We start from the raw sequence: 10,730 nt of genomic DNA on the forward strand, positions 1-10,730 counted from the left end.
TGCGCCCGGGGAGGAACCGCATGCACCAACATATCCCGGGGGCTGAAGAGCTGGAAAGCAGCTTGGCAGAAAAGGACTCGGGGGATCCCGGTGGCCACCAAGTTGACCATGTGCCCTTGCAGCAAAAAAGGCCAACAGCGTCCTGGGCTGCGTTAGGAGGACTGTTGCCAGTGGGCTGAGGGAGGTGATCCTTCTTCCCCTCTACTCGGCACTGGTGAGACACACCTGGAGCAGAACTGTGTCCAGTTCTGGGCTCCCCAGTACAGGAGAGATGTGGACATACTGGAGAACTGGTGTCTTGGTTGCCGTTGGGATAGTTAATTTTCTTCCTAGTAGCTGGTATAGTGTGTTTTGGATTTCATGTGAGAATAATGTTGATAACACACTGATGTTTTAGTTGCTAAGTAGCACTTATCCTAAGTTAAGGATTTTTCACTTTCCCATGGTCTGCCAGCAAGCAGGTGCACAAGCTGGGAGGGAGCACAGCCAGGACCGCTGACCGAACTAGCCAAAGGGATATTCCATACCATAGCAAGTCACGCTCAGTATATAAAATGGGGGGAGTTGGCTGGGAGGGGCGGATCACTGCTCAGACATCAGTCAGCGGGTGGTGGGCAACTGCATTGTGCATCACTTATCTTGGGTTTTAGCGTTGCGGGGGGGTTTATTTTATTATATTCCTTTTCATTACAATTATTTTTTTATTGTTATTATTGTTAATATTACATTTTGTTTTACTTTAGTTATTAAATCATTCTTATCTCAACCCATGAGTTTTACTTTTTTTTTCTGACTCTCTACCCCATCCCACTGGGTGGGGGGCAGTGAGCGAGTGGCTGCGTGGTGCAAAGTTGCTGCCTGGGGTTAAACCATGACAACTGGACATTAGGGAAAGGTTCTTCACTGAGAGGGTGGCTGGTCACTGGAGCAGGCTCCCCACAGAAGTGGTCACGGCACCAAGCCTGTCAGAGTTCAAGGAGCATCTGGACGATGCTCTTGGTCATATGGTTTAGTTTTAGGTAGTCCTGCGAGGAGCAGGGAGTTGGACTCGATGATCCTTATGGGTCCCTTCCAACTTCAGATATTCTATGAGAAAGTCCAGTGAAGGGTCACAAAGATGATTAAGGGACTAGAGCATTTCTCATAAGAGGAGAGTCTGAGAGAGCTGGGACCATTTAGCTTGGAGAAAAGCAGGCTCAGGAGGGGTCTTACCCATGTATATAAATATCTGAAGGAAGGGTATAAAGAAGACCTGAGCCAGGCTCTTAGTAGTGCCCAGCGACAGGACAAGAGGCAACAGGCATAAATTTAAAAACCATAAAAATGCCATCTGAACATAAGAAAACATTTTTTTTCTACTCTCAGCTGAGCATGGTCCTGGTAATCTACTCTAGCTGACCCTGCTCTGAGAAGCGAAGGTGAACTGGATCTCCAGCAGCTTCCAACCTCAACTATTCTGTGATTCTGCCAATTCATGAACCTACTTACTCTGGCATCCGGAAAGGAGAACTAATCTCCAGAAGTACCTTCCCCAGGGCCCTCCAGATTTGATTATTTCTAAGCTAGCCAATTACACATGCTCTTATCATCTCCAGAACAGATTACTTCCATATAGCATGGTGGTGCATTTTCTGCCAGGTAGCTCAACTGATGCAGAAAGGTTGCTCTTCTATTAGCCAAAGGGAGCATGTTATAACTGCTAAGGCTCAGGTGCTCACCTACAACAATGAAAGCAAGATATACTTTCATTTATTGACCAGCACAGAAAGATGGTTCTTCAGAAGGAATTCGTATTTTTCCTACTTACATAATCAATCAATCCAGTGTGCATATTCAACAAACTAAAAAGGGCTATACTGTCTTGCAATCAATTATTCAACATGTTATTCAGAAAATGGTAATAAAATTAAAAAAATTAAAAACCTATTTCTTCATGTTCTGTTACCATCCAGTATCAATAAAACAACAATCCATTTTTTGAAGTCAGGACAATAGCTCCTTCCAGGCAAATAACAATCAGTTCAGTTAACTGGGGTAATGTAGCAGGAAGTTCTAAAAAATTCTTCTCAAAGTAGTCTTAAAATGTAAATTTATCATCATTTCTTCCTGTGAAAAGTTAAAGTTCACAAAAAACTCCATTATGAAAATTTTGTGAAAAACTTAATTTTCACGAAATTAAAAAAAAACCAAAAAATAGGAATAGGAGATTCTTAAATATCTGGTTAAATTCACAGAGAATGCAGAACATATCACTGAGTCATAGTATGAGACACATACAGACAATATGCTAGTCACTACTCAAACGCTTCCTTTCACTTCAAAATGCTACTGAACTAGCAGTCACTCTTAATACGAACTACATAGACAATGTTAATGATAAGTCTATAAGCACACTCAATTTTTGAGCTGTTTTGTGTTTTTAATATGCATTTAATGACAAACTGTTAATCTACAAGATTAAATTAACAGTTCATCTGAGAATAATTTTCACAAAAATTACTGGGTTTTGGAATAGCATGCAATTAAAGAAGTTATTTTTTAAAAAATAACACCATGTATCTACAACGAATTTAAAATTGCACTGTGTGGCAGTATTTATAATTTCCCTTGCTGCACCCCTTAATTGCCTACAGCTGGAAATTGCTTCAAAATAACTTGCAAAATCTAATCCTGTCTTCTTCAAGCACTTGCAAATTTTGTCATGCCTCAAACATGACTTGAAGTGGCACACTCTTCCCCACTTCACATACTTCCTGTTGGCCTACAAATTATCTTTTCACATGCATGAGCACATCTACTGATAATTTCCTTGAACCAGCTTTTTTTAAAACAGACTTAACTCCTAGTTCTTAACACAAGCGAGCGAATACTGTCCTCCATTGTGTCATCTAAGTCTCTGACTATTTTCAGTACAGGTGATTTCCTCAGAACCACATAGACATCCTGCATCCACAACACTCCTTGGTAGAGAGTTCCACACATCCACTACTCACCACGTAATGAACCAGATGCTTATTATTATTATTATTGTTATCCTGTCTTTCATTAGCTCCATGGCCTAGTTGTCAAATTGGAAGAGAAAGTCAATTCCTATGCACGTCACATGTGATCTAGCAGACTTCTCTCATAGTTCCCCAGGAAGCTTTTTCCAGGTTGAGAAGTCCCAGCTTACTCAGCTGCTGCCATAGTATTTCTGGTGACCCATCTCCCCTTTATATCAGTCTTTTCCAGTTGTGATTTAGTCTTTTGGATATGAAGGGATTTAGAACTTCATCACTTTATATTTATCTACACTGTAATTCATTCACCATTTTATTGCCCATTCAATTCCATCTTCAGTAACTCTCCAGTCAGTCTTTCTTTTCTACTTTAAATAACTTTGTACCACCACCAAAATTAATTCCCTTGCTGCTCAACCCCTTTTCCAGTGTGCTTATGAACCTGTTAACCAGTACCACAGAGCTCCAACACTCTTCCATAACTTTCAGCGAATTATTTAAACACACCATGACCTCCTCTGATATCCCACATCTGCTGAACTTCTTAAAAGTCTGTGGTGAGGGACTCAGCTAAAAGCTATTTGGAAATCATGCATGCAGTGCATTAACTGGATCACTGTTATCCTACTGAGTCTCCCAGAAAAAACAACAAACACACCCAAACTCCAAGAGATTTTTAAGGTTGAATTTTCCATTACTGAAGGCATACATTAACCTTTTTATTCACATTTATTCTGCAAGCTTTTTTTAAAAGATTGGTGCCACATTTACCACCTTCCACTCTTCAGGTACCAAAGCAATTTCAAAGGGAAGGTTCTATACTCTTACTAGTAATTCATCTTTTTCATCCTGGAATTCTCTTAGAATTCTTTTGTGAATAGCTTCTGAACCTGATAATGATCATCCTGTAGATCTGTCCCATAGCCTCTTTCACAGTTATTTTAATTTCAGAAATACCTCCTAACTCTCACCACCATCATGACCAAGGGGTACCATATGGAAATCTCTTGTTTCTTTTTCCAGTGAATAGGGATGCAAAGAATTAATTTAGCTTCCCTGCCAACTCTGAGGGCTCCTCTTGCACCCTGTTTGTTAAACTGGCTCTACAGACATTCACTTCGAGTCATCTATTGGAGCAACACTTTATTAGCTAAAAAAGATAAATAACTGGTCAATATTCAGAACATCAGGAACAACACTAATTGTCTGGGCCAGGCTTACACGTACATTAAAACATTACAGTGAGAAAGTCATTGCTTTGTTTGAATTGGTCATTGCACTTCTAGCAGCAGAGGTGATGGTTTCTTTCACAGTTCTGTAATACAAAAGCATATTCTAAATTCTCTAAGAAACAATACATTCTTTTGGAAAACAAAACATAAGAGTATTAGACAGTTTACTTCATTATCAAAAATATTTGCAATGCCATTTGCTTTTGGTTGTTTGTTTTACTCCTACATTCATTAGCAAAAAAAAGTTCCACACTCTAAATACCATCCCCTTCTGAAATTATGATGGAAATCTGAAAAAAGTCTATAAAGAGGCAATAAAGTTAGGACAAAATGACAACAGTAAGAAGAATCAAGAGACAGTGGAACCAGATGAAAAACTGCTGCAGAAATAAAATTCTGACAGAATGCTTGGGGCACAGAAGAGGAGAAAATGTCAAATGTCAGAAAAAGAAGCAGCCAAATAAACACTGGTGTAATAGAAAAAGGTCAGAAGACCTTCATCTGATCTCAAGAAGTCTGGTGATCTAAAGCTATTTTTACAAAGTTCGACAACATCCAACTATTACAACTCACGTCAAAAATTGTTAAAGCCCAGGGTGAGATCCTGACTTCACTGAAACCAGTGACAATCTCCTGTTTTCTTTAAGGATTCAATCTTTTTAAAAGTGAGAGTAACTTACACTTTTAAGCCTGGCAACAAGAGAACACCAGTTCTGAGCTGGCAATCAAAATTACATGTCTAGGAAAGCCCAGGGGCTGTGTTGACCATGTTTTGGGACACTGGGAGATGAGATTGTTTTGGTCTCTGAATTGCAGCAGGACAAAAGAGGGAGGAGGAATACATGGCAAAAAAAAAAAGCCCCAAACCCACATGATGCCCAAAGTCTAAAACACTGACTGCTGGTATTTAATAAAGCATACCCACATGCTTCCTGTACACATACTGCTACCAAGGCAGTAGACACTTTGAAAGGAAAGCAAAGAATAAAAATATTTATGGAATGTAAACAGTTTGAAATGTCACATCTCAATAAAACAGAATTTTGAAATGTAAGTATGTACAGTTAACGCATCATTATCCTCCATTCCTGGTACATCCTCCAAACATCCATGATGGGATTTTTATTTAAAATCTAAAATGTTTCTTACAATAAGCTATTCAAAACTGAATCGTCTGTAAAAGCCAGTGTCCTGGTCTTGGCTGGGATAGGGTTAATTTTCTTTCTAGTAGCTGGTATAGTGTTATGTTTTGGGGTCAGTATGAGAAGAATGTTGATAGCAACAACTGAAAACATCAGTGTGTTAAGTCGTGTTTAGACTAAGTCAAGGATTTTTCAGCTTCTCATGCCCAGCCAGCAAGAAGGCTGGAGGGGCACAAGAAGTTGGGAGGGGACACAGCCAGGACAGCTGACCCCAACTAGCCAAAGGGATATTCCATACCATGTGATGTCACACCCAGTATATAAACTGGGGGAGTTGGCCAGGGGGGAGGGTGGATCCCTGCTCAGGAACTAACTGGGCATCAGTCAGCAAGCGGTGAACAATTGTACTGTGCATCACTTGTTTTGTATATTCCAATTCTTTTATTATTATTGTCATTTTATTACTATTATTATCATTATTATTGTTTTCTTCCTTTCTGTCCTATTCAACTGTCTTCATCTCAACCAAAGAGTTTTACTTTTTTTCAATTCTCTCCCCCATCCCACTGCCAGGCAGGGAGTGAGTGAGTGGCTGCGTGGTGTTTAGTTGCTGGCTGGGGTTAAACCACAACAGCAAGACAGGTCATGAATGCTGGACTGATGTCTTGCCACCAGTGAAAGACGTGTTCAACAAAGCAAAAAAAAGAAAAAAAAGCATGCTTACTATATTTAAGTCATCCTCTGCACTAACATAAAATTAACTCCTCACTGATACTTACTTCCCTGCTATAAACTTTACAATTAAAACCCTGCACTGACTTTTAAATGTTGTTTTTCGCTGGCTAAATACAAAATTGTATACAAGTATAAATATACATATATTCATCACTAAAAATTCACTTAACAAAACCACTATAAAGCCATTTCATTCTTCTCACAAGATGCAACAGAAGAATGCATCTCTAGATAGGTGGAAAAGTAAACCTAACAGGTTAACAGTCTCATTTCAGCAAACTTTAAATCCCTAACAGTTTTCTTTCTAACACTCACCCTAGTTCATATACAAGTCTACTACTTTACTGTACCCATTTCATTATAACTTTGCTAACCTTTAATTCAGTTACATGCTGGTTTAACATGCCACCTTTAGGAGATTTATGCACAGGGTGCAGCATGTGTCATCACACACGATGGCCAAAATTGGTATGCATTGCCATTTGATTGCTAAATCACCTAACATTCTGAAAGACACCAAGCATGCTAAACATCTGCATATTTACTTCACTAGCAAATGCAGTGTTCAGCAAGCCTGAGTGCTGATGTTTTTTAAAGAATTGGCAACAATTTAATAAACCTTTCTACTCCTGTAATTATTTTCCACAGGAATTAAATACAGAAAACTGTTCTTACTTAGTTCTATACCTGAGAGAAAGAAACACTGCATGAAGTTGGTTTCAACAGTGAGAACTTTAAAAAAACTTTAAAAAAGAGCCATCAAGATGCTTATTTTGTGGTTATAATTAGAACTTTGGAAAAATTGCCCGAATATAGTTCCAGACATACACATGGGAGGCTCTACGCTGAAATAATCACGACATTCTCAAAAGGTTTATGTACAAGAAAACAGAGATGTTCTGATTAAATTCCAAATTGCAATTCTGAAGATATCAAGCGCTATTAACTTAGCCTCTAGTGGGCAATAAAGTTTGTGGGGGGGTAGAGGGTGGGGAGCTGTTCTTTCTTTTTAACATTTTGCTGCTGCTTTTTGTTTAAATGAAACTGTTATGCACAGAAATAATGCATTCATACAAACAATCGCAACACGGAAGACTTCAGAATCGTTAATTTTTTCTTTATATCACCTCATAAGTGCTCAAGAAGGGCCCATGTAGTAATGAAATCTTTGCACTGGTACAAACTGCTCTCTAAAAAACATTCCAGCTACCTTGGAAAAATCTGAATATGAAGAACTTAATTTCTCAAACTAAAACCCATGCATTTACAATCACAGCACATGGAAAGGGTCACTATCTACCATAAGTAATCAAATCAGAAACAGTTAGAGGGTCACACCTGAAAAGCCACAGATGATTTTAATAAATTATTTAGGAGCAGTTGCAGCCTTTTACTTTTCCTGGTCTACTTACAAGAAATTTTTTTTTTTTAGGATATACTCTGTGACTAGACAGTGAAAATGTTTCCCTCCACCAAGGAAACACCACTGGCCTGCTTTCAAGCCTCCCTGAATGCTCTAGCTTTAATTGCTGTTTGGCTACAGAATAGGCATCACTTCATTATAGATTGCCCTGAGGAAGAAAAGAGACCAGAAATTCATTAACTGCTTAGATTTATTTTTTGTTTTAGGAGTGGAGATGGAAGTTTCTAGAGGACTGCAGAAGCTAAAAAAAACCTAGAGAACTCTATTCTGCCTTTGAAAGTGGGGGAGAAAGAAGGGACGTCCTCTGCTGAAAGCAAAAAACATGCCCAGCTTCCAGGTGTTCTAATACCAAGCCTGAATATACTTTTCTACTAATGTAGTCTGGCCTTTCTTCCCACCTCAGTCACCAGCTTTCCCTGGAGAACACACAGGCATTCATGTAGTTTGTTATGACTTTTCCCTAGAACTTAAGTGCATACAAGCCACCTCAGCTGTATAAAGGATTCTGAGACAGGTTCACCAAGATTTATTAGCAGGGTGCATAGCTGATGGCATACAACGACTCTAATGATGGAAGTCACTTCGAAGGAGAAGTGAAAACAAAAGGAGACAGAAAGACGTAACATGCATCCCAGCGCAGTCTCCAGTGCTGCAGATGATTTCCCCCTGTAAGAATCTCCCATAGTACACACATACTTTTCATCAGGACCCTTGTAGACTCCTCACTGGATACATGCAGGCTGGTTGGCTGTTAAGCACTATGAGGGCATGTCGTGGCATCCCCTAATGAATCCAAAACCTACAGCCCAGACGAAAGCAAAGGGAAGAAGAGTACTGGCTCCTGCCAGTTGCTACCCAGAAGAACCCACCGAACACTACTGGGATTCACAGCTGCAAGGTCATAAGGACAACAGCATGAGAACAAGGGGAAAACACCACCCCAAAGGCTCTGCAACACTGCCGGGGCAGCTTGGGTGAAAGGGCACAAAGCTGCAGAAAGGCAGGCAGCGAAATTGCAAATTAAGGGCACTTAGCGATACAAAAGGCTAAAGTACCCATGGCACTGCAATAGCTACACCTGTACCACCTTCAGTTTGTGTCAAAACCTCAGTAGTATTCACTGCTTAAAAACAGTGTATAATGGAAAGACTTTAATCTTCTCTTATGAGAAGACTGCAGGTCACCAAAAAAAAAAAAAAAAATCTATATAACAATTAACTACATAATTCAGAAAATGCCACCTACCAGAAGTTTTCAGTTATACAGTATTATTTCTCATATATCAAAAGACAATCTTCCCAATATTCTAAGCACAATTTTTGAACAACAGATCCAAAGTCAACTCTGATCCTTAGTGGAAAAAATATAGACGTTCTGCCTTCCTCCTAAGTATTCTTTAACCTCTACCGGAAAAATAATACATTTGAGTTTTGGAAAGTGACTGCAGAGGATTAAAAAAACAGAAAGGAATAGCTACTGAAGAATTAGAGAAGTCCAGAAAACAAACTTTGATTCCTATCAATTAAAAACGTCCAGGAAGACATAAGAGGAGAAAGGTAGAAAGAATGGGAAGAAAACAATATTTGATTTAAAAAGCAAACCACCTCACTCTATTATCTTAATGCATATATTACTGCCCAAGTTACTCTGATGAGATAATAGGTTTCCAAAGGCACAGCTGGCCTGCCCCAAGCCCTGTAAGGATGAGCGAGACCTGCATGCCTAAAGCCCGTTTATGAAGTCCGTGTTTACCACATGTGAAAAAGAAATACAGAAACTGCTAAGCAGTGACAACAGCAACCTTGTCCACAGATGACAATGCAAGTGTAAAGATAGTTATTTCACAAGGTATTTATCACGCTTCTATCCTGCTTTCGGTTAAACCATGACAACAGGCAAAATCAACTATGTCCACACTACCTAGCAAAATACAGGCTTTAAAAAAATAACATTTGTTTAGACAGTTGGATTAGCGTTGTTCAGACATGAACCAGAACTCGTGTAGCTCTTGCAGGACCCGGGGTGACTGAACAGACAAGGGAAGGTGTGGGACTGTGGTGTCTTCCCACCCACGCCCACACAGAGCAGCTCCCGCTTCTCTCGGCCTTGTTTCCGAGCTCGTCACCAGCTGATTAACATCGTGCCACAGCAACCACCGCTAAATCCCACCGATGGAGCCGAGTCCGACAAACAGCATAAACCCTCTTCCCACGCCGGAACGAGGGCAACGGAGGCCGAACCAGCGCAGAGGTTTACAAAACGCGGGGACACGGGTGTACGGACGCCCACGCGGGGCGGACACCCGCCGCCTCTGACCCCCCACGGGGACACAGCACACCCGCTTCCCGCGCTAACGCTCCCCCCCCCCCCCCCCCCGGCCCCCGAGGAGGCGTCCCCGGTCCCACACGCTCCCCCGTCACCTCGCCACGCCACTCGGAAAGCACCAGAGGCGCACGCCCGCCCGATCGCCGCCGCCGCCACCGCCATAACGGTGCCCTTCCCCGCTCCCGGCCACCGTACTTAGCTGCCCCGCGCACTGCCTGAGGAGAAAGCGAAGGCAGCGGGCCAGCGGCTCGGCGGAAAACTAGAGCGGGGCGGCGAACACCAACGGCTGACACTCGGCTGAAGCCCTTGTGGAAATGCTCCCGCCGCCCCGGCCCCCCCTTCCCGCCGGCAGCCGCGCCGGTAACGGTCTAGCAGGCACCCGACCGAACAGCCCCGCGGCAGGACCCCAACGGTCGCCGTGGGGCGGGCGGGCAGCAGCGCCGGGACGGCCCGGGCCAGGCCCGAGCCGTGAGGGGGCTGAACTCAGTTCCCGCCCGCTGCGTTCCCTGCCCTCGTAGCCGCCGGTGCCGGTAGCGGTGGGCTATGGGTGCAGCTGGGGGCGGGCCTTCACCGGTGGGGTGCTGGGCTGGGACCGGGCGCCGGGTCCTGCCCCAAACCGAAGCTGGCGTGAACACCGGGCTCTGCCCGGAGCTCGTACGGCTTTCTTAGGAGTCAGGATCTCTGCCTGGACGGTGGTTCCGTCCTTCTCCCCGCACAGCCGAGGTGCGGCGGGCTGCGCGGTGCTCCCAGGGCGGGGTAGCCGCGGGGTGTCCCCACAGACAGCTTTCTCCTCTCCCCCCAGTCAGCTTTCTCTTCTCCCCCCCAGTCAGCTTTCTCCCCGTGGCTCTGCGTCGCTGGTCAGAGGGGCAGTCGA

The 10,730-nt window shown here is 42.7% G+C and overlaps 1 protein-coding gene across 2 annotated transcripts in view; it reads right to left on the reverse strand.

The window, feature by feature from the left end:
• The window catches only part of MRPS5 (mitochondrial ribosomal protein S5), a 62,237-nt gene extending 52,154 nt beyond the window's left edge, over positions 1 to 10,083 (reverse strand). Inside the window, exon 1 of one of the 2 annotated variants that reach the window (XM_069805216.1) lies at positions 9,952 to 10,083. In XM_069805216.1, the coding sequence (XP_069661317.1) occupies positions 9,952 to 10,018 (67 nt within the window). In that variant the 5' untranslated portion in view covers positions 10,019 to 10,083. Of the gene's footprint in view, positions 1 to 6,795; positions 6,839 to 9,951 lie in introns of those variants that run through there. The other variant, XM_069805217.1, reaches the window with a different exon arrangement.
• Between the last annotated feature and the right edge of the window lie 647 nt (positions 10,084 to 10,730).

The sequence above is a fragment of the Haliaeetus albicilla genome, chromosome 17 (genome assembly GCF_947461875.1).
Source record: "Haliaeetus albicilla chromosome 17, bHalAlb1.1, whole genome shotgun sequence".
Taxonomy (NCBI): Eukaryota; Metazoa; Chordata; class Aves; order Accipitriformes; family Accipitridae; genus Haliaeetus; species Haliaeetus albicilla.